General features: G+C 39.2%; 1 protein-coding gene across 2 annotated transcripts in view; it reads left to right on the top strand.

The window, feature by feature from the left end:
* LOC124545354 (Golgi SNAP receptor complex member 1) overlaps window positions 1-23,478 on the top strand; it is a 55,416-nt gene that overhangs the window by 5,795 nt on the left and 26,143 nt on the right. For both annotated transcript variants that reach the window (XM_047124256.1, XM_047124257.1), the window contains exons 3-4: window positions 5,879-5,957; window positions 15,559-15,752. In XM_047124256.1, the coding sequence (XP_046980212.1) occupies window positions 5,879-5,957; window positions 15,559-15,752 (273 nt within the window). The remainder of the gene's footprint in view (window positions 1-5,878; window positions 5,958-15,558; window positions 15,753-23,478) is intronic.

The following is a 23,478-nucleotide window of genomic DNA, read 5'->3' as shown; positions in this document are numbered from 1 at the left end:
GCATGGCGATGGACAGATGTCTTTCTTTATGATTTCATTCGATCATCAGTAGGTGACGCAGAAAGAACACGTCAGCCTTCTTCACAAGAACCATTGGAGAGGATCAAGGACTCTCTGGAGGTTTAATGATGTCATCTGCAGCATCTTCTCCACTTCCTCCCGGATTATCCGTCATTCAGTTGGCGACACACTATATGAGCACTGGCTGACTGTTGGTTGGTCCCATTGTTGATATGTTGTTTTATTATGGGCCACTTGGTCTGCCTTTTCTCCACTCCAGATTTGAAAGCATCCAAAAATTGACGCAGAATGGCTATTGTTCACAAACCTTGTTCCTCAATCAGGCCAGATCTTATTGGCAGTTTGATAATAGGTTCCTCCCTACATTGTTTGTAGTGGTAGCAGAGCACTATTCTTCATCAATGACACAGACTGGTTGGATGTCCCTATGCACATACCATTAGGAATGAGTTGTGGCTTCCTCTGACAGTTAATGATCCAAATTTCTCCTTGGCCCCTACAATGCTTGTGATCATTGCTGGAATGTAGATTTCTTTTGTGAGCCTGAGTGGCTTTTTGCAGTCGACAAAAGCTTCATAGTTTAACTGTGCATCTCAGCTGATGACTATAACCCAACTCGTTAATGATGGTGGGATAACAACATGTTCAACAGCCAACAACCACCTTGAGTAGTCTATTTGATGCATGCTTGTTAGAATAGTTTTGTCGATCTGTATGTCTGATCTCACATAATCTATGATTGCTTGTGATGCCTGCAAGAATTCCCATCAGAGAATAATATCCTGATTGCATTCTGTTAAAACTATAGAACTGAAAAGCTGTGTTGTGCCATTGATAGTTATTCACACAATGTCGATCCCGTCACCTCAAATTATGAGTATTTCCCATGTGTGACCTTCAGCACAATCACTTTTGTATGACAGAACTTAGTTTTTTTACTGGTGACAGTAACATTCAACACCAACAAAAAAGAAGCCCGAGCCGTCTAGTGCCAGACTGATTGGCCATCGATGATGATGCTGAAGAGATTTCCAGTCATCTTGGTAACTGTTATCCATGGAGTATTCCCATCTGTTGTGGCCTCACCTCCAGATTGTTGCCTTACTTAGTTTTCCTCAATTCAGCGGCTAGGCAAGTAGCTGGTACCTCCATACAGCAACAGGAAAAGGCTGTACTGTGTTGTTGCAGAGTGACCTTGTCCAGGATATGGCAATAAGCTTCTGCCCACAGGTCAACTGTAATCATCTGCAGATAGCTGGTGTGAATAAAATTGTGACAGTTGATGTGTGGCAGTGTAATATTCGTGGAACACTTGTCTTCTCTCTCTGCAGTAGCATATAATGTACTGGGCATCCACAGTGAAAACATACTGGCATGTTGTCCTTTGTACTCCAAATGTCTGTTTTTCTATGGAACTTTTACTTTGTGTAGGAGTTGGTTGCACCTATGTTGGATGGTTGTTTGATGGCAGCGGCAGAAGATCAAATGGAGAGGTCCATCATTCATGGTGTGTTCAACTGATGGTGCGGATTGGTACCAGATGTTAATAACCTCATCCTCAACGTCGTCCATTACCTCCTGATGTATGGAGTTGATGTTCGCGGCTTTAGGAGTCAAGGATCTCACAATTACTGTTTAACTGTTCTTGGAGAAAGTCATGCAAGAGCGGATCAAAAAATGCCAAATAAAGATAAATATTGAAAAAACATATCAATCTTAATAGCACAGCATTCATAGATGATCTTGCATTACTAGCAAATTTAAATAAAAGTAATTGAAAAAAATATTGGTAAAAACTGGACCACAAATTTTGTTTAAAGAAGAAAAGCAAATTGTGACAACCTTGAAGATTGAAACAACTACTATTTAACTGGACAATTCAGTATGAGAAAGCCTTGGCTGAAAGCAGAGCAACTAAACTGAAAGAAGCTCAATGAACACCTGACCAAACTGTAAGAAGAAACACTTAATAAATTCATAATTCAATAATTATGACACTGGGAGGCATTAAATATAACAACACATCAAACTGAAAACATGGATCAAAAGACAGCTTTGAGGAACAGAGAATGAGACTTGAGATGAAAACATTTAAACAAAAACAGTACATCATAACTGATGAAGAAAGGTCAGCCAAGTCAGATTCGAGAGCAGAATAGGAAGCTGGGAAGTTGAAAAGTCAAATCCCTGCTTGGAAGACTTAATTCTATATGGATGGGTTCAAGTGCTCCAGTGTGGGCATATAGTATTTAAAAAAGGGGGGGGGGGCAAGACGAGTCACCCCGAAATTAATCCCAAGTTAATGAAGGTGGTGGTTGATTAGACAGTTGAACGTGAATGTGCCAAAGAGCCATTTGCAACACACACCACCATTCACCCACCACAGGCAACAAACTGCAACATTAAAGGCAGAGCCATAAGTGAAACAACTAGCACTGCATGCCAGTAGGCATGGATTCATTGCATTGCCCCCTCTGTAGCGATGACCATGACGACGTTGATGAGACACGTAAACAGACATAGCTGAACAGTCTGCAATGAGTATACCCAGTATCAAGTTTCTGAGCATGCATTACAGAAAAACTCACCTAAAACCTAAGTGCTTGTTACAGCATGTGAGCCATCCAGATTCTCTGGTGACAGATTTCGTGATTTTCAGAGATGAAACTTTCACATAAACAAATTCCTTCATTCTCTGTCTGTCATTCTTTCTTTCTTTCTTTATTCTTTCTGTCCTTGCCTTTCTCCTGCTCAACCTCCATACTGCTCTTGTTGTTTCTCCAACAATGCCATATCGTGGTCCTGTCTTTGTTGTCTGTGACTCTTGAACAGTATCCACAATAACATAAAATGTCTGAGCACAAAAGCATGTTGTGAAATTAATTTCTGTTTGCTTGTGACCACAATGCTGAAGTGTATAAGAAAATACAAAATTTAGACCTGGACTGTTACAGGATGTGTTCATCTACTTTCATTATTTTGGATTCCCAAGTAATAACACCTCACTATGCAGTCTGTCAGAGCATATTAATTCCTCTTAAGAGAACATTGTTGAAATGAGGGTGGTGTCCTCTTAAGAGAAATGAATATGCATTGATGCAAATCATAGTTAGGTGTTATGTGGAATTGGTAGAATAGCCAGAATCATAATTGTGGATAAATGTATTTAGCCAACTAGCAGTCGAGCCCAAAAACTTCATTTTTAACATAACATATTTTAAATCTAAAACAAAACTGTTTCCAATGGACAAGTCCTATTACACAAAAAATATTGCTTAGATACTGATCGTAGAATGAGAAATTAAAAGAAACAACATACTCACTCTTATTGTTAAATTTAAATGTTATAATTCTTCAATTTCTCCCTGTGTATTATTATGTTAATGTCATCCTTTTTTTACTTTAAAAGTTTGTCTGGCTCTACAGATCTGAGGCTCATACAACACTTCATGCAGCTGTGATAGTACAGATCAGCCAGAAGATGTATAACATTGGAGACTGATGCAAGGAACTACATATTGTCTGTCATTATTGAGCTCACCATTGACAATGAACGTTTTTCAGGATATGGTATGAAGGTGCCCACTCTGACAGACATGTTCTTGGAATATGTCGTCGAGGCAATGGGCAAAATTTGCATGTTTGACAGTGTTATCTCAGACAAGGATTTTCAGTGAAGCAAGGCATTGGATCAAGAGTGAGAGCACTAAAGGCATAATGTTCACAATATTCCTCTCTTAACAAATAAAATGTCACGAAGTTCTCTACTTGAATCCATTGTGAGATTTTAAGATTGCTTCAGTTGAAACTAAAAGTAAGCAAGCTATATGCATGCCTGTGGATAACAATTTCAATCTCTCACTGTGATGTGAAATGAGTCAGCTTTTCTCAGTGTAAAATTTGTATCTCTCTCTCTCTCTCTCTCTCTCTCTCTCTCTCTCTCTCTCTCTCTCTCATGCCTGATTAGTTATATCTATATCTGTTAACACCAATACTATGATGTTCATGCTGTCATTCTTGTACTTGTAAATGTTGTTATCCAGATACTGAGGAAACTTGAAAACAGGTTACTGTATGAATGATCAACTCAATAACTTTTACATCTTCATGATTACTCTGCAGTTCACAAATAAGTACCTGACCAAGGGCTCGTCAAACTATCTTCAAGCTATTTCTCTAATGTTCCATTCTTGAACAGCACGCTGCGAAAACAAACACTTAAATCTTTCTGTGCGAGCTCTGATTTCTCTTATTTTATTATGACGATCATTTTTCCTTATGTAGGTGGGCACCAACAAAATATTTTCACACTCTTGAGGACAAATTTGGTGATTGAAATTTCATGAGAAGATCCTGGCACAATGATAATTGTCTTTGCTTTAGTGATTGCCACCCCAATTAATGTATCCTATCTGTGGCTCTTTCTCCCCCATTTTGTGATAATACAAAATGAACTGTGCTTCATTGAACATTTTTGATGTCCTCCATCAATCCTGTCTGCTAAGGGTCCCACATCATGCAGCAGTATTCCAGAAGAGGGTAGACAAGTGTAGTGCAGGCAATCTTTTTAGTAGACCTGTTTCATTTTCTACACATTCTGTCAATAAATCACAGTCTTTGGATTGCTTTCCCCACAACATTATCTTTGTGATCATTCCTATTTAAGTTAATAATTGTAATCCCTAAGCACTTAGTTGAATTTACAGCCTTTAAGTTTGTGTGATTTATCCTGTAACCAAAATTTAGTGGATTCCTTTTAGTACTCATGTGGATGTCTTAGCACTTTTCAGTATTTAGAGTCAATTGCCTTTTTTGCATCATACAGATATCTTGTTTACCTTATTTTGCAAATTGTTTTGATCATGTGATGACTTTACAAGATAGTAAACAAGTGTCATCTGCAAACAATCTAAGAGGGCTGCTCAGATTGTCTCCTAAATCATTTATGTAGATCGGGAACAGCAGAGGACCTATAACACTTCCTTAGGGAATGCCAGATATTACTTCTTTTTTACTCTATTACTTTCCATTAGATACTACAAACTGTGATGTTTCTGACAGAAAATCATGAATCCAGTCCCATAACAGAGACGGGTGCACAATTTGATTAGTAGTCGCTTGTGAGGAATGGTGCTGACAGCCTTCTGGAAATTAAAAAAATATGGGGTCAATTTGACATCCTATGTCGATATCATTCAATACTTCATGAGAATGAAGATTTAGTCCTGTTTCAAAAGAATGATATTTTCTGAATCCATGTTGACTATATGTCGATAACTCTTTTTCTTTGAGGTAATTCATAATGTTCAAACACAGTACATGTTCCAAAATCCTACTGCAGATTGACATGAATGATACTGGTCCTTAATTCAGTGTATTATTTGTATTTCCTTTCTTGAGTATTGGTGTGACTTGTGCAACTTTCCAGTCTTTAGTTATGGATCTTTTGATCAGCGAGCTAAGTATGGAGCTATCGTGTCAGCCTACTCTGAGAAGAACCTGACTCATATACAGTCTGGACCAGAGGCCTTGCCTTTCTTAAGTGATTTAAGTTGCCTCGCTACACTGAGGATATCTACTTCTAAGTTACTCATGTTGGCAGCTGTTCTTGATTCGAATTCAGGAGTATTTACTTTCTCTTCTGTCAGAAAGGATTTTTGGGAAAATGTGTTTAGTAACTGTGCTTTAGTGGTACTGTCATCCGTAACAACACTGTAAGTTAAGAAGAAACTGCATTTTAGTTTTGAAAGAATTTTCCTCTTTCCTTCTTCAATTTCATGGAAGAACCTGTCACTCAAATTACTTTTAATTTGATGATGTGGAAATACTCAAATTTTAATTTCATATTTTGTTTCAGCATGGATACTGTACCACTTCTCAGTGGGGAGCATGTTTTCGAGACGATGGCCCTTGAGATAGAGCAACTATTAAATAAGGTTAGTAACATACAAAATTATCCATTGCTCAAGATTCATTCTGAATGGTGGGTACAAGTTTATGAAATAGGTGGAAGCATTTGGAAATGTGAAATCACTCATGTTTCATGTACCCATTATAACACTTTATTCTAAATCTGATTAGACAGACCAAATAAACAAAAATTATCATGGAAACAGCTACTTTGAAGAGGAAAAACCATTGTTGCCATCTCATTTGCACTAATTATATTTCAGCCACTTGAAAGAATATCTGTGACACACAGCAGCTATGTTGCCAGTGCTACTATGCAGCTGTTTATTTTTACAGCATATTGGCGGACTAAGCGCAACATTGAGTTGAAGGGTGACAACACAGGACTATCACTAAAACAATGTTTACAAATTCCAGAGGTCAGATTTGTGCTTGTGTCCCCGTCCATACAATGTGCCCCACTTGAGTGAAACGTCAGGGATGTTCCTCCACTGGCCTGACTGTAGCTGTTGTAACTAGTGCTCGCTCGATATCAAAATGGCTATGCCAATAATAATCACCAGAAAATAGTTATTTGCATGCTGTAAAAATGACCTGTTTACAGTGAGTATTATTACTTGGTCTTGCTGCCAACAGCAGTCCTCAATCCTTGTATGTAGGTCATCTGAGAGTGATAACTAAGATTAGTATTTAATTTTCCTTTTTTTAAATTTACAATGATTCCCAGTTCCTCGCATTGTGCTTGGCGGCAACTTGAATACTTCAGCACCAGAATACAGAACTGTCTGCCCAGAGGACATCTGACTTTCATGAGTACATTTGTGGCGAGCATAAGCCCTGCACCATTGCAGTACACCTTCTGTTTTAGACTGCAATTCCTGCTTCTTATTATATTTTCTTGCTCGCCCTTTGTCCACTCCACTGGTGACAGCTTGGCTCTCACGAAAGGCATTCCTGGCTTATTTTCATGACCCCTTGCATTACTGTCTACCATTCTTAAATTTATTTTATCTATGGAGTGCAAATTGTGCTTTCTATTTTGGTGCAACCAATCTGAAACCCTGTTCTGGTCTCACTACGTGCCATAACAAAACCTAATGCTATAGCCAATTCATTGCAGGGGGGATCACTGTGTACAAGGGATACACTGAAAATTTTAGAATGTCGTGGTTCTAAAAGCAAATGAGATATTTTATATTTGATGGTTACTTTTTGATGTTTGGAGAATTGTCTGTCATGTAGTTTGTTTAGTTTGTTCTAATAGTTTATGATTATCTAAAGAGTTTTTGTGCACCAAAAATGAATTTAACAAGAGGACATACCCAGTTTATGATATTTTTTTTTTTTTTACAAATTCAAATCTTCATTAGCATCCAAACAATTTGAATATAGCATCTAAACAATCTGAATATCAGCTTAGAAATGCATTTTTGAAGAAGCCTGATGTAAGACAAAAATTTGTAACTGGTACGGCAAACTCAAATAGTTTTTATTTTTTATTTTTTTAATGATGAATTTGTGAAGATGCCGAAGAACTGCAGGCAGTGATGAAAATATACACCGGAACATTAATAAGGGGCTCTAGGCATATGTACGTCTTTCTAACACTGAAGCATAATACTCGGTCAAAGCGCTTGTACTCTTGGTTATCCATTCTTTCTTGCAAATGGGACAATTGCCACTGGTGGGTTCACTGGGACATCAAGATGACATATGTTGTGAGGGTTCAGCAGGATAAAATTATATGTCGTTTGGTCCTGCAGAACACTTGTCCATTTTATTTCTTCTAACTTCAGATGTACTTATGCTACTCAGGCTTACTTCATTGATTAACTGGGAATTTCAATATAACAAACAGATTTATTGGCATGCTTACAGACATAGATCTTTTCAACTTACAGGATCTCAAACAACTGATTTTCTCTCCTACCCAAAGAGAGAGACTTTTTTCTTATGCAACACAGTTAAAATTTTTCCAAGGAAGACTTCTGCTAGAAGTATTCCATGGAACAACATACAGTGTTGGGGTCTCTGCTACACCTGTGCTGATGTCAGAGCATCTGTTGCTGCATTCACAATGCCACACAAAGCCCAATGAGTACCTCAAACTGAAGTTATGAAACACACTGTAGGAATTTAACCCTATACATGTTACCTAAATAAATCATTGATATCCAAAATCAAGACCTTATTTAATGGTTATTCATATTATCAAACATACAATCTACAATATTTACTGTTTCATTTGTAATGTCAAGAGTACAGAAATTTTATGCAGAGAGTACAGAAATTTTAAATCAAAGATGAAATTCGTGGGAATCTTCTCAAAGTAAAACATAAAAATTTCTGTACCCCTTAAATGTCCAAAATGGAGGCATTTAACGCACTTTGTAGATGGAGATATGTAGGGCCTAACATCGCAGTGCTAAACCAAGATCTTCTCTTTCTCTGAGAGTGTAGTCCCCCTCGCATACTAGAATAAATGCTCGTGTATCAAGTCTGCTATACTTCAGACCCTTCCAAGTAAATGGAGGAATTGTACCCTTTGCAGTTGTAGTTTGTTACGTATTTTTTCATCCACTTTTAATATCAAGTCCCATTGAAAGACATGACTTGTGTTTTGTTTAAACCCCTACGGAGAGTAAAAGAAACTGGAATATTGCCCAAAGACGTACACAGAAGTAAGACTTGGGACAGAGATGAGCCTACTGTCTTGATTAGGAGAGAGCCGCTGTGTGTCTTTTGCAAAAGGCAACTACTCCTTGTGTGTGGAGAGTTTACAGTGCCAACACCAACAGTGTGATCCCTGCATTGTGAGCGGCTACTACTGTACAGGCACAAAAATGGCACGGTAAATTTTTTGATCATCAGATAAGAATTAATTTTAAAAATTAAATGATTTTATTCATTTTTGAAATATTTCCCTTTAACAATAATATATTTTTACTTTAGACGAAACCAGGCCTTAAGGCAGTGATGCCATTCTTCTTGAGGCACTTCAGAAACAAGGTTTTTTTAATGTTCCACTGCTTCATCTGAAGAAAAAGTGATTCCACACATTTTATGTTTAGTTTTTGGGAACAAAAGGCAATCGCAAGATGTCAAGTCAGGGCTGTGCGGTGGAGTGCCAAGGGCACTGACATTTAGAACACCAAGATAATCATTGTTGGTTTTGCTGCATGCGATGATTTAAAACTGTTTTTCCTTTTGGGCATTTTTCATAAACTTTTTCCAAAAAACTTGTGGTAGACAGGCATTTGTGTACCAATTGGCAGTATCTCCTAAGGTTATGGTAGCAATATGGCCCATTTCAGGGAAAAAATAATAATTATCTTCTTACCCACACTGTTAATTCATCTTACTTTCGTAGCCTTAGGTTTGATTCAAAAGACCCTTTGAGCCGACTGACTTTTCTTTTCAAGATCATAACAATAAATCCAATATTCGACATCAGTCATGATGTGATTCTTGAGTTTCTCCTGGCATATTTGATAATCAAAATATCCACGGGTGTACTGCCGGTCTACAGTGTCCAACGGGCACAATGTTTGGGCGATCATACATGTCGCCATCATCAGGTGAACTGACGGACTGAGCTCCTGTGAATGTGCCGGCACGGGGATCCGTATGCTATGGCTGCTCAGAGGGAGCTGGGTTCGGTCACGGCGGTGGCTGATTTAAATACCCTCTGCCCGCAGCGCGCTCCCTCCGCTGTCCGCACCCCGCACCACGGTCGTGCAGTGGAACAGATTGCAACGGCGTCTGAGATAACGTCGGAGTGATGGCTCTGTCTGCCGTGGCCATCACAACTATACGTTTGCTCGATTTACTGTTGATTAGCCCAAATGCTGGTTCCCAAGCCTTGCTAAGATTATAGCCACAGTCACGGTTTATAAGATCGTCATTGGTGCGAATTTTGATGGCCTCTCTAACAATGCTGTCCCAGTATTTCGACGTCTGTACCAGAATCCTCATGCTTCCATACTCCGTAGCGTGATTTTCCGACAAACAATGTTCAGCGACCGCCGACTTGCTCGGATACATCAGTCGAGTGTGCCTCTGGTGTTCACGGCATCGATCCTCGACAGTAAGCATCGTCTGACCAACGTACAACTTGCCACATTGACACAGAATCTGGTACACGCAGGCCTTCCTCAACCCGAGGTCATTTTTGGCGCTCCCCACCATTGCATGAGTTTTATTCGGAGGACAAAACACAGTTCCAACCCGGTGTTTCTTCAAAATGCGGGTGATTATCCCCGAGAGTGTGCCCGTATCTGGAATAAACGCAGTGCCTACCTCCTCATTCGTGATTTCTTCCATCTCCACAGGTTGTGCTGTAGTGGTTGGGTGGAGCGCACGTTGAATCTGCCACTCTGAGTACCCATTTTTTTTGAAATACAGTTCTGAGATGTTCCAGTTTGTGGGGTAGACTCTCTGCGTCAGAGATAGTGCGCGCCCTATGTACTAGAGTTTTAAGTACCCCATTCCTCTGTGAAGGGTGGTGGCAGCTGTCTGCATGCAAATACAGATCAGTGTGCATTGTCTTCCGATACACCCCATGACCTAGGGTGCCGTCAGCCCTTCTCTTGACTAAGACATCAAGGAAAGGTAATTTACCCTCCGTTTCAGTCTTCATAGTGAATTTGATGTTGGGGTGTATGGAGTTTAGATGTGTAAGGAAGTCAAGGACTTTATCCAAACTATGTGGCCAGATGACGAACGTGTTGTCCATGTAACGGAAAAAGCAAGTAGGTTTCCATTCGGATGACGACAGGGCTTCCTCCTCGAAGTTCTCCATGAACAAATTCGCTACCACCGGTGATAGTGGGCTACCCATGGTGACTCCCTCCGTTTGTTCGTAGTGTTCTCCATTAAAAAGAAAATACGTGGAAGTCAGGACATGCCTAAAAAGTTCAGTGGTCTTCTCGTCAAACTTCTGACTAATCAGTTCTAGTGACTCTCGCAGGGGTACCCTCGTAAACAAGGAGACGACGTCAAAACTCACCATGATATCTGACTCATCCAACCTGAAGCTATAAAGGCGTTTAACAAAATCCATGGAATTACGGATGTGATGAGGGCAGAGGAATGGGGTACTTAAAACTCTAGTACATAGGGCGCGCACTATCTCTGACGCAGAGAGTCTACCTCACAAACTGGAACATCTCAGAACTGTATTTCAAAAAAATGGGTACTCAGAGTGGCAGATTCAACGTGCTCTCCGCCCAACCACTACAGCACAACCTGTGGAGATGGATGAAATCACGAAGGAGGAGGAAGGCACTGCGTTTATTCCCGATACAGGCGCACTCTCGTGGATAATCGCCCATATTTTGAAGAAACACCGGGTCGTAACTGTGTTTTGTCCTCCGAATAAAACTCATGCAATCGTGGGGAGTGCCAAAAATGACCTCAGTTTGAGGAAGGCCTTCATGTACCAGATTGTGTGTCAATGTGGCATGTCGTATATTGGTCAGACGATGCGTACTGTCGAGGATCGATGCCATGAACACCAGAGCAAGTCGGCAGTCGCTGAACATTGTTTGTCGGAAAATCACGCTATGGAGTATGAACGCACGAAGATTCTGGTACAGGCGTCGAGATACTGGGACAGCATTGTTAGAGAGGCCATCAAAATTCGCACCAATGACGACCTCATAAACCGTGACTGTGGCTATAATCTTAGCAAGGCTTGGGAACAAGCGATTGGGTTAATCGACAGTAAATCGGACAGATCCATCACTCCGACGTCATCTCAGACGCCGTCGCAATCTGTTCCACCGCTCGACTGTGGCGCGGGCACGGACAGCGGAGGGAGCATGCCGCGGGCGGAGGGTATTTTAATCGGCCGCCGCTGTGACCGAACCCAGCTCCCTCTGAGCAGCCATAGCATACGGATCTCTGTGCCAGCACGTTCACAGGAACTCAGTCCGTCAGTTCACCTGATGATGGCGACATGTATGATCGCTGAAATATTGTGCCCATTGGACACTGTAGACCGGCAGTACACCCGTGGATATTTTGATTATCAGTAATGATGTTTAAAATGAAATTTGAAGTGCCCCCTTCGAATTTTTCCAGAGTGTTTTTGCACCAATCAGTGGGTTTTTGTTTTTGATCGGAAGTCAGTTGATGTGAAATATGAACAATACAGCAGAGAGGGCTGTGAGACGACGTCAGCCAATAGCACGCTGACTAGGACGTCACCACGAGAGGAGCGGCCTCTACAGGAAGAGAATAAAGCGACGTGCCACCTAGTCTCGGCTGCACTAGAAACTGGGCACTAGAAAAGCCAGAGTAGAAGACGAGCAGTGATATTAACAATAACAGTGACTTATGAACTTGTATGATTAGTTTGCATGGAAATTCTATATAGCAAAGGACATTGATTATTTGCATGTTGCCAATTGCTTGCGACAACTTGTTGCACATACAAAGTTAAATATTGTCATTTCAATTACTGTACTAAACTCCATTAATAAGATTTGCTTGTACGTTGTCTAGCTATCTGATAAAACAGCTTCCTAGGCACCCTATAAGAGATGAGTGGGCAGGACCCACAATTATGATGAGCAGTTTTGTGACAACCATGGAAAGAACTTCACTGCCCATCCAGATGACATAAACCCCTCACCATACTCTCACAAAACTGTCTTCATGTGATACAGAGTTGACAATTTTATCATCCTGTATCTTACCAACATAGGGCCCCCGATCTATCACCTTCGGCCTGAAAGACTCACAGCCTGACCCTGGCCAGCACGTTAAGGAACTGCAGGTTCCAGACCATGGACTTCCATTATTCTTCTGGTCTTTAAATGAAATCAGCCAAATCTTAGCTGTCTACTACAAATACTTTCCTGGACATTGTATGAGGTGCCACCCAAAATGTCCAAAAATTTCATTGTAACAATAAAAAAAACTGTACGTACATCGTAACAGCCTCCATCACCGTCACCTCGGGCGTGTATGCAACGAAGTGGAAGTCTGCAGGGTAAAGGGTGTTCTTGACCGGCTGTGATTCCTCTAGGATGTCTTCAATCGAGTCATGGGGTAGTTCTGGTGAGTAAGGATGATGGGGGACCATTGCCATATTACATTTATCCAGGAGTTCCTTCACAACAAGCAAGGTGTGCGCTAGTGTGTTGTCATGGTGCACCAACCAGTCTTTCTTTTTCCATAATTCTGGCAGTTTGCACCAAACAGTTTCCTTCAGTTGCCTCAAAGCCTCTCAGTAAAACTGCTCATTGACAGTCTGACCGGGTGAAGCAAACTCCTCGAATGTTGAAAAATATTATCAGTATTGACTTCATGTTGCTGCAAACTTGTCAAGCTTTTTTTGGCCGTGGAGAAGATGGTGTTTCCATTATGATGATCCCTGCTTCATTTCAGGGTCATAAATGTAGACCAAAGATTCATCACCAGTTATGACTCTGGGTTAGAATCTTGGAACTCTCAAACTCTTTGTGGCAGCTCAGTACAGGCCTGAATCCTGAGGTTTCGTTGGTCGATGGTGAGAAGACAAGGGACAAACTTTGTTGCAAGTCATCGCATGTTCAGTTCATTGACTAAAATTCTTTGACTGTGCCATAAGACTGCCCAAGTCTGTTACAAACATTGTGAATTGTTTGCCTTTGATTTTTGTGACTCATGTTGCATGCTCTCGTGATCATTTCTGGTGTTGTGCACATTGACGGTCAACCAAAATGTTTGTCACCTTCCACACTCCGCCTTTTTTGAAGCACTTGAATCACTTAAATGTTCGTGCTTGACTCAGTGCACTCTCACCAAATGCCTCTGTCGGCATGTGGTGGATTTCTGCTGTAGTTTTCTTCAGCTTGAAACAGAATTTGATGCAAATCTGTTGTGCCTTCACATTACGCATTTCACAATACGCAGAAGAACTGGAACACAACCGGACACACACTATGACAACTCGCAATGGCGTGCGTCAAAGATGACACAACTTTGTGCCACAGTAGCTAACACGTATGCCTAGTGACATTCAGTGGCAGAATGTCGTATGCTATTGGTTTTACCAGTACAATGACATTCTAGAATTTTTGGGTAGCACCTTGTAATACCTGTAGCACCTGTTGAGTAGAGACTGATGTAGGATTTACTACTCTGGCCTATTCATCCCTCCATTCCCTTGCTTGCAAGTTTACTCCAGGGTGATTATGCAGTAGAATTGTAAAGGGTACTACTGTCACTTTCCTGAAGTATGACAACTATTGTCATTCTATGCTGCAATATGTATTGTCCTGCAAAAATTCCATCTTTCACAGTCCTAAGATCAGTTCCAGCTGCAGTTGCTATAGTAACTGCACCAACCAAGAGAGGGTGCCCAGGGGTTTGCATGTTTGTTCTATATCCATCTACAAATTTTGAAAACCTTTTACATGCACTGAATTCCTGTCCACTGGTGTGAGGGAGCATATTTTATTAAACCACTGTTTGATCCCAGCATCGAGTTAGTTAGGAGTGTAAGGTGTGGCTTCATCTGCTCCCCTAAGCTGACCCATCACTACATTAAATTTACATTTCATCCAGCTACTCTAACCTGAAGCATCGCTATTGCATTAAATACTTTGATTCTACCTTTACTACATGCCATGGCAATACAATCAGACCTTTACTATTAGCCACTGACACTATTGTTTTAGAGCTTAAAATATCCAATCCAATATAGAACCATACCATGAAACCTAGAAAAGTCAGCATTGTTTATATTGAAATTATTTTCATGTCTTGATTTTGATAGTCTTCTTTCTTTGTTTGGATAGCTGGGGGCCACAACATTTCTAGTGTCTTTTTCCAGACTTTAACTGTTGATCAGTGCTCCTGCATTCATTTTGGGCATTGTTCTTCCTTCTCTTTGGTCTACATTTCCCTGCCTTCAGCTTTGTCTTTTCCTGGAAGCCTTTATGCGTTTATAGTTCTTCCTTAAGATCATCATTTCTGAACATTATTAGGAGACATTTCCAAATTCGTAGATTTTTTTTCAACTGAGAATCGTGCCTGTTTAGTTTTCTTATCTTGAAAGTATAGTATTTTGATAGTGTCTATTGCAGTTTAACTGGCTTTTTATTATTAACCACAATTATCATTAAGGAGCAGATGTACTGGAAAGTAAGTGTAAGAATTCCAGATTTTTGAAAAATTGCTCTCCTGTTTTACACAACATTCTTATTGCTAACTTTTTGTGAATAAATAGATAGTAATGTTTCGTTGTGATAGCATATCCTAATACATCTTCTAATACATGTCCGTTGGAAACATTTGTGACATACACATTTATTGAATTGACTACTCAGTTCCTACCAGTTCTACATACTTTGTATAAATTTTGTTTTTACTTGAAGAAAATACAATACTGATGATGACTAATTTCACTCAACATTGTTATTTGTGCAGAGAATGATATTTAACTGAATGTAAGTTTATGAAAAGTATATGCAATATGTACACAAATAAAATATTTCTGCCAAATATGATGCAAGCTTCTTTTGTCACATTTTAATTGCTATGCATTCTTACAGTATTGTTTGTTCTGGCGGTGGACAATCAAATTTTCTTTGAGTAACCTATCACGAAAAACATTTTTTCTCCATTTGTTTTCAGTTATCTTCACTGAATGAGAGGATGGCAGAGGCTCGTGCCACGCAAACCCAGGCTGGACCTGCTGTGCAGCATACACTTCAGCGACATAGAGAGATCCTTCAGGACTACACGCAAGAATTCCGTAAAACGCAGGACAATTACAGAGCTAGGAGAGAGAGAGAAGACCTGTTGCGAAGTGTACGGAAAGATATAGAGTAAGAACTACTTTATCAATTCAGAAGCATTTTGCAAATGCAGGGCTTTATACATTTTCTGGACAATATCATGTCATATTAACCAATCCTGCTTTCATCTCCATAAAACAGCAATTCAGATTTGTAAGAGGAATAATATCCTCTAACAATGGAAATTCCACGTAGGAGTATCAGCACTGTAGGAAAACATAGATCGCTACTTACCATAAAAAACACACATTAAGTTGCAGACAGGCACAATTAAAAGATGCTTACATAAAGCTTTCAGCCACAGTCTTCATCAGCAAAAGAAAAATACACACCATTTGTACACACAAGCAAGCATGCCTCATGCACACATGATCACCAGCACCAGCAGCTCAGCAAGGATGTGATCCCATGTGATAGCTGCATTCTGGCCCGAGCTGCCAGAGTTGGTGGTCATGTGTGTGTGAGGTGTGCTTGCTTGTGTCTATGAATGATGTGTGTTTCTCTTTTGCTGATGAAGGCTGTGCCCAAAAGCTTTATTTAAGTGTGTTTTAATTATGCCTGTCTGAAACTTAATGTGTCTTGTTTATGGTAAGTAGCAACCTATCGTTTCTTACATTTCTAATATGTTATCTGTGATAAATTCTTGAAAGAGAAAGCTAGTACGATACTTCATAAGTGTTGGTGAAATACATACAATGGAAGAAGTAAAAGTAGACACTTGTCATAAAGAGGGGAAGAACATTGTCCAAAATCTATGCTAAAAGTTCATTATTCTTTATGTGTCTGTATAGCACTTAATGCTTTAATCATATGATGAGTGGTTACCTATTCTGCTTCCATTGTTTGAAAGAAAAAATAGTATTTTCAAAATAATTTCACAGACATATATAGACACTTTTGTGGAGGTGTCAGTGTCTTTTGAGGAGACAGTATTTTTGTATCATGAACAGTTTATATTGAAGTGTGGATAAAGGCCGGATCCACTGTGTCAGGATTTGTGATATAAACTTTTCTGATTTCATTTCTACGTTCTCTCTTTTAGTTTTTATGCTTCTTGTGTCAGCAAAATTTGATTTCCTTTCCATTTGTATTGTATTTAAACTGTCACTTGTACTCCAAGGGTCTCTTATTTGTAGTCTATGCATATCTGTCTGCCTAACCTCCTCCATGACCCCTCCTCTAAAATCCACATAGCCGTGCCACCTTCTGCTTCCAAATTCCTGCTCAAATAATTCTTTTCCATGTACCAGCATACTAAGGAGTACCTACAGTGAGTGAAACAATTGCTTTCTTCAAAATTTATAACACATATTCTTTAAACATTTTTACACTACTAAAGCATATTCAGATACAAAAATTTAGCTAACTGTGATGGGAGACCATGCCAAATCACTTTAAAAATTTTGTGCTGAAATTTAAATATCGATCCTGCTGTAAACTGGCAACTAAATTATAATGGGTAAATTAAATGTGTAGTAAACAGCAGCATAATAATATTCACTTTTATTAGAATCAGGGTATTTCCTTTTTGAAGTAACATTTTTACGATTTGGATAGGGCTTTCTATGCTCTAGTATGCTACCCAATTCAAGTTGTTTCTGTTGCTCCTTGGTTGTGATCAGTCCTTGAATACCTAGCATCAGTTTGAAAGCTCTTTCTGCTGTCTGATTCACATCCTTCAGAGATGAAATTTTTCTTCTAGGTTTCAAACAGGCTAAATTTTCTCTTCACAAATACACACTTCCACACACAAAAACTTTTCCACAGAGGGTATTAATTGTGTACAAAGGGTGGCACAGATTAGTCTGACCCATAGAGGTGCATCACAGAAATTAAAAACCTGAATTGGGCAGGCTCTTAAGATAGGTGCAAATTATCCTGTGAAATACTGCTTACAAATTTCAAGAACCAGGGTTAACTGGAGAATGTAGAGGTATTCATCAGGCTTTTATGCATCATCCCCATAGGGATTATGAGGACAGGATGAGACCAATTACAGCATGCACGTAGACATTTAAGCAATTATTCTTCCCACATTACATATGGGACAGTAGCAAGAGGGAATCCTAGTATGCAGTACCATGCCAAGTACCATCTGCCATGCACTTCACAGTTACCAGAGTATGTTTGCAGATGTACAGAGAAATACTGTTTTCCTTGAGCTAGGGATGGAAAATAATCATGCTTGGAATTCAGTCGTACACAAAAAGTATCTTCTGTGTGTCTGCCCCTTCCCCTCTCACCTCTCACCCCCCCCCCCCCCCCCCCCATCTTTCTGTGTCTTGAAGAATCTTCATTTTCAGCTAATTTCTTATGTACTGCTGCTTAATGACCCAAATGCCCTGATAGTCTTTGTTGCTGTAAGAATATTTTGTCTTTGTTGATTTTCACTTTGCCAAGACCAACAACATGTGTAATATCAAATTAATTATCCAGTACAGTTTAAAAATCTTGCTCACAGCACATGTAAACATCTGCAGGTTCTTTGCTGTTGTTTATTGTAAGAATTGTGAGACATGGTGTAGATGCGCATGCTTTTTAACACAATTAGGACCCAAGTGGCGGTCTAGATGTTATTGTCATGTTCCAGAAAATGATACATTCATAAATTATGAAATTTGCACTTTCACTTACTTTAATTTAAACTTACAAAGAATAAAGAAGAAAACTGACAAAACCCGCCAAATGGAAAGCAGCTGCCTTTGGCTGTTCTAAATGTTAAGCTACGGAATGTCTTTTTTTATCCAACAATGGAAAATCCAGGATGGAATGTAACAATATTATGAGAAAAAAGTTGCTACTCACCATATAGCAGAGATGCTGAGTCGCAGATAGGCACAACAAAAAGACTCTCACTATTATAGCTTTCGACCATTAAGGCCTTTGTTGAAAAATACAAGACACACACACACACACACACACACACACACACACACACCACACACAAATGCAAATGCAAATGCAAATGCAACTTTCACACATGTGGGGTTGGGTTGGCGCGTGTGTGTGCGCGCGTGTGTGTGCGTGGGCGCGCGCCTGTGTCAAACTTACAGGATCAGTTTTTTGTCTGTCTGTCAGGCTGTTGAAAGCTCTTTTTCTCAGGAACACGTAGATGTATCACGTTGAAATGTGTGTCACATACCAAGAGATATTGTACCTTGGCAGTGTAAGTAATTGAAGTTTCTAAGTCAGTGCAATCAAAAGGCATAGCCCTTTATGTCATTTATTGTGATACTCGCAAACTCATTCATCAAAACCTATAGAGTACTTCTTGTTGACCTAGAATCATGGAATTTAGCAAGAAGCAAGGTTTCACAGTACAAGTAAAGTGAAAAAAACGAAAATTGTTAATTTGAAATTACATTGCGTAGAAAAAAATATTTCAAGCAATGGAAACTCTTGATGTGTCTTCTTTATGGTAAGTAGAAAAAATATTTCTTTTGCCATTTGTTTCCTGGTGTCAAAGCTGAAATTAAAACAATCGGTAGCTCTGCATTCAAGCTGACTGGTTCAGTCAAACATCTGGCAAAGAATGAGTTTGTCGCTCATATGACGCGTTTCAGAATTTATCCATCATCAGATATCCAGGAGCGATTACTGAACCAAGATGTGGCATTTCACATACAACTTAATAAAGGTCGCGTGCCTCCTGCATGACTACCACATTAATATTATTGAAATTAAAACATTCTCAAAGATCTTTGAATCCGTGAGACCGATACCTTGCCAGAACTGATGTCAATAAAAGGAAAAAGTCGCAGAGATTCTCGATTCTTGGAATTTATGTGCTGCGTGTATTCATAATTAAGTTTGTACGGAACTCTCAGTGCATGAGACCTACTTGCACCTGGCTAGTTTTTAGATAGTAATCCAAAATGTGAACCATTATTTTGAGAAATTGCGAACATGTTCCTTCCTGAACTGGAGACTGTATAATTATATCACAACAAGACCCACTTCAAGGGAAACTTTTTGACTAAATGTCTGTCTCCAGTCACCTCCACTCCTTTCCACTATACATGAAGTCTTTGTCATAAATCTTCTGGGCCTATTGAACTGGATTTTGAAAGGATTCCAGCCATGTGTACTCTGTAGTGAACTATAATTGTATCCTTTGTGGTTGACACAGTGTTTGACATCAACCACATAGGTCATAACTCAGTATAATTCTAGTGGACACACAGTTGGCATATGAAAACTGTCACAAGCATTTCAAACAAGAAAATCAAAACAATTTAATGGAACAAGTAAACAGGAGATTAGAATATGGAAAAACAAATTTCACATGTACAGTATAATTTATCACCATTAAGTGTTTGTTAGTATAAATCATTCTGATGGTGTTGTCCATGGGAAAAAGACACAGTAAGATTCATCAGATCTCTAAATCAGCAAAATTTCTTTCTAATAGCTGAATAAGGCCTTACTTGCAGGTAAATCAACTGCCCCCATCTGCTTCCCTTTCCTTTCCAGTTTTTGAAAGCCTTATTGGACATTTCTCAGATACTCTTTTCTTCAAACATCCACACCTTTTTGAGTTCCTTTTCCTTCCATTACTAGCATTTGTTTGCCAGTCTTCTTCCTCAACCTTTACAGTTATTTCATTTGTGCTGGTAAACCTTTCGGGGTATAAGGTCATTGTCAACCAAACTCTTCTGCCCCTAATGTTTCATCCAGAACTGCACTGGACATCTTCAGAGGCATTGCTTCTTCATAGTCTTGCCGACTGATGGGTCGGACATCTGAGAGCGACATGTATACTGTAGAAAAGAGGCATGGCAGGAGTTGCACATAAGCAGAGATGATCCTTGTCAAAGATAAAGAACTGTGTAGTGATTCTGCAGAAGTTCTGTCCATATGTTGCTAAGTTTCATGGTATCTTCTTTTCTGTTAAAATCATCTCTATGTTTATATATTTCAATGGCTTTTCTACATAGCCATGGATAATAGTTTGTTGTAGATAAAATTTTTCTTTCAGAAAACTTCACTTCGTGACTTCCTGGATGAAGATCATGATCTGCTACAGCCAATTTGTCTATTTTCCATAGTCGGTGAAGACTATTGAGCTCCTTTAGCTGTGTTTTCATGCTTCTCTTTGTTGTTCCAATATAAACTTTACCACATGTACACTGAATTTTATATATGCCACATGTTGACAGAGGAGTGTGTGTATCTTTCACATATCATTTTCTTTGTTGGTCTAAAAACCAGCGTAATGTAACATTTCTGTAAAATCTTTCAGATCTGATCTGTTACTTTTTTAAGAAAAGGGAGAGAAACTGTATTCTTCCATTCTTGTTTTCCATGTTTGTCCTTCAGCCTTCCGTTGTTTACCTTCTTTCCTGAGTAGCCATTTTTCTCAAAAGCCTGCTTTAGATGTTTTAATTCAGGATCCAGGTATTCTAGTATGCTAATCCTTTTGGCCCTTTCGGCAAGACTTTTAATGACACTACTCATTTGTTGTGGGTGTTGATTAGAGTTCATGTGTAAATATCTATCTGTGTGCGTAACTTTTTGAAAAACCTGAAGATTCGTCTGTTGACCTGTCTCATAGCTAAAACATCTAAGAAAAGTATTTTGTTGTCATTTTATATTTGCATGGTGAACTGGATTTTTGGGTTTATGTTATTTAGAAGACCAAAGAATTTGTCCAAAGCTTTTTTACTATACGACCATACCAAATATGTGTTATCCACAAAACAGTACCAGCAAGATGGTTTCTTATTTACTTTTTCTAAAGCTAACTGCTCAGTTTTCTCCCTATAGAAATTAGCTATAGTGCAGTATACATGTCGCTCTCAGATGGCTGACGCATCAGTCAGCAGGATTCAACAGAGCAGCAACACCTCTGAAGATGTCCAGTGCAGGTCTGGGCAAAACATTAGAAACAGAAGAGTTTCATGGACCACGACCTTATATCCCAAAAGGTTTACCAGCAGTAGCATCATCCGATCGTGAAAGCCTTCATTCTATCATCTTTCATTTGTTTTGTGCCCTTCTTTTACACACACATCTTTCTGTTTCTGTAAGGATGTCATCCAACTGTACTATGTCCTTTGTGACCTTAGATGTTTTTAGTTGTTCCATTGAGTTCACATGTGGACTGTCTCACTTTTTGTACCTTTTTGTTTCATCAGTGTTTTTCTCTGTCAGGTTCACTCATAGCAGTGTTCATATATAGTTCCTTCCAGCAGCAAAACACAATTTTCACCAGTGACAGAATATTCTCTGATATGCAATGAAAGTGCTGTTATCACTCAAAGCTCTTCATAGATTTATCATCATTAAGGCAAAAAAATAAAACTGTTATTTTGTTCAACTCACCCTCCAGTAATATCATTGACTGCTGGTATCATCTTTGTCAGTGCACAGGGAATGAGATTCCTTTGCTGCTAGGAATGTCTTATGTTAGTTGGAGGATGGAAATAGAGTGCAAATCATGATGCCTCAGCTAAACACTAGGTTCAGAATGTCTTACTATGTTGTCCGTTAATCAGCTAAACTGTTTATAATTACTTCTGCATGAAGTACTATAGCAAACTTTGTATTTGCAGAAGATAAATGACCTAGTAATTTTTGCCAGGTGCTGGGAACGATGATTTAAACTTTTTTACTGTCAACTCCAACTTCTTGCTAAAGTGGCCATGTGCCTGTAAAATACTCAGGTGCAACACATGCCACATACAACCACACCATTATACTCAAATCCTATTACAAGTGTATCTGTCTTGTAAATCAACTCTGCCGTAATTTCTGCATAGCCTTTTGTGTGGGTATGGCACTAACCAGCTGTTCACCAGAATGAATGGACACCACCAAGCTGAGGCCAATAGCAAAGTCGAGAACCCAGTGGCAGAGCATGTTTCCAAATACAACATATTTGATGTCAATGACTGCTGCACAGCCCGTGCCATCCATACCCTTCCCACCAAGATCAACTTCTCACAGTTGCATAAATGGGATTACTCCGTTATAGTACATCTTTCATTCTTATCTGTGGTGTTCAGTTCACATTAGCTCATTTCTCACATACAGCTGTACCCCTGTCTGCCATGCATCCCATCCCCCTTATAAGCAGCCTCCCTCTAATAGACAGCAGAAATGAGTTCAAATGTTAGTGATTTTTTCTTCGCAATTCTTTCTATACGTGCACAAGTTGAGCACAAATAATTTACCTTTAAATAGAATGTTTTGTTCTATAATGTTTATTGTAATTATTATCTTTGGCACATGTTAACTGAGAACCGTAAGTTACTTGCATCCACAACATGATGATATTATTCAGTTCCTGACCTGACGTGTAACAGTTATGCTTGTATTGTATGCAAACAAAACTGCCTTGGATGGCTTATGACTAAAAAGACATACTTTAACTGGTGTGGCCCAAAGGTAAAGTAGTAATGAAAGAAATGATTCCTATTGCTTAATATCTATTTTCTTTGTTCCAATTTCCCAGTGTTATAACTGAACTCTGATGCATATTAGTTTTCTTAAACTTGAATCATGATGAAAAATTCCTGAATGAATTCCAAGGATTTCACCTGTTGGAACTTTTTATTCAGAAGCTCTCTAATTTCATTAGATGTCATATCCAATATAAAATTTTGGCATTAAAGCTGTAAAGCTGCTTAGTTTGGGAAATTGACAATATTTACCTGCAATAATTTTGCCATGAAATGGGGGAAATGGCTTTGGCAGATAATGATTTGGTTTCAGCTGTGTGGCCAATACAGAGTAATGATTTAGAAACAATCTT

The sequence above is a fragment of the Schistocerca americana genome, chromosome 8, assembly GCF_021461395.2.
Source record: "Schistocerca americana isolate TAMUIC-IGC-003095 chromosome 8, iqSchAmer2.1, whole genome shotgun sequence".
Taxonomy (NCBI): domain Eukaryota; kingdom Metazoa; phylum Arthropoda; class Insecta; order Orthoptera; family Acrididae; genus Schistocerca; species Schistocerca americana.
The sequence above is the reverse complement of the archived record's forward strand: the minus strand, read 5'-3'. Positions and strand labels throughout refer to the sequence as shown.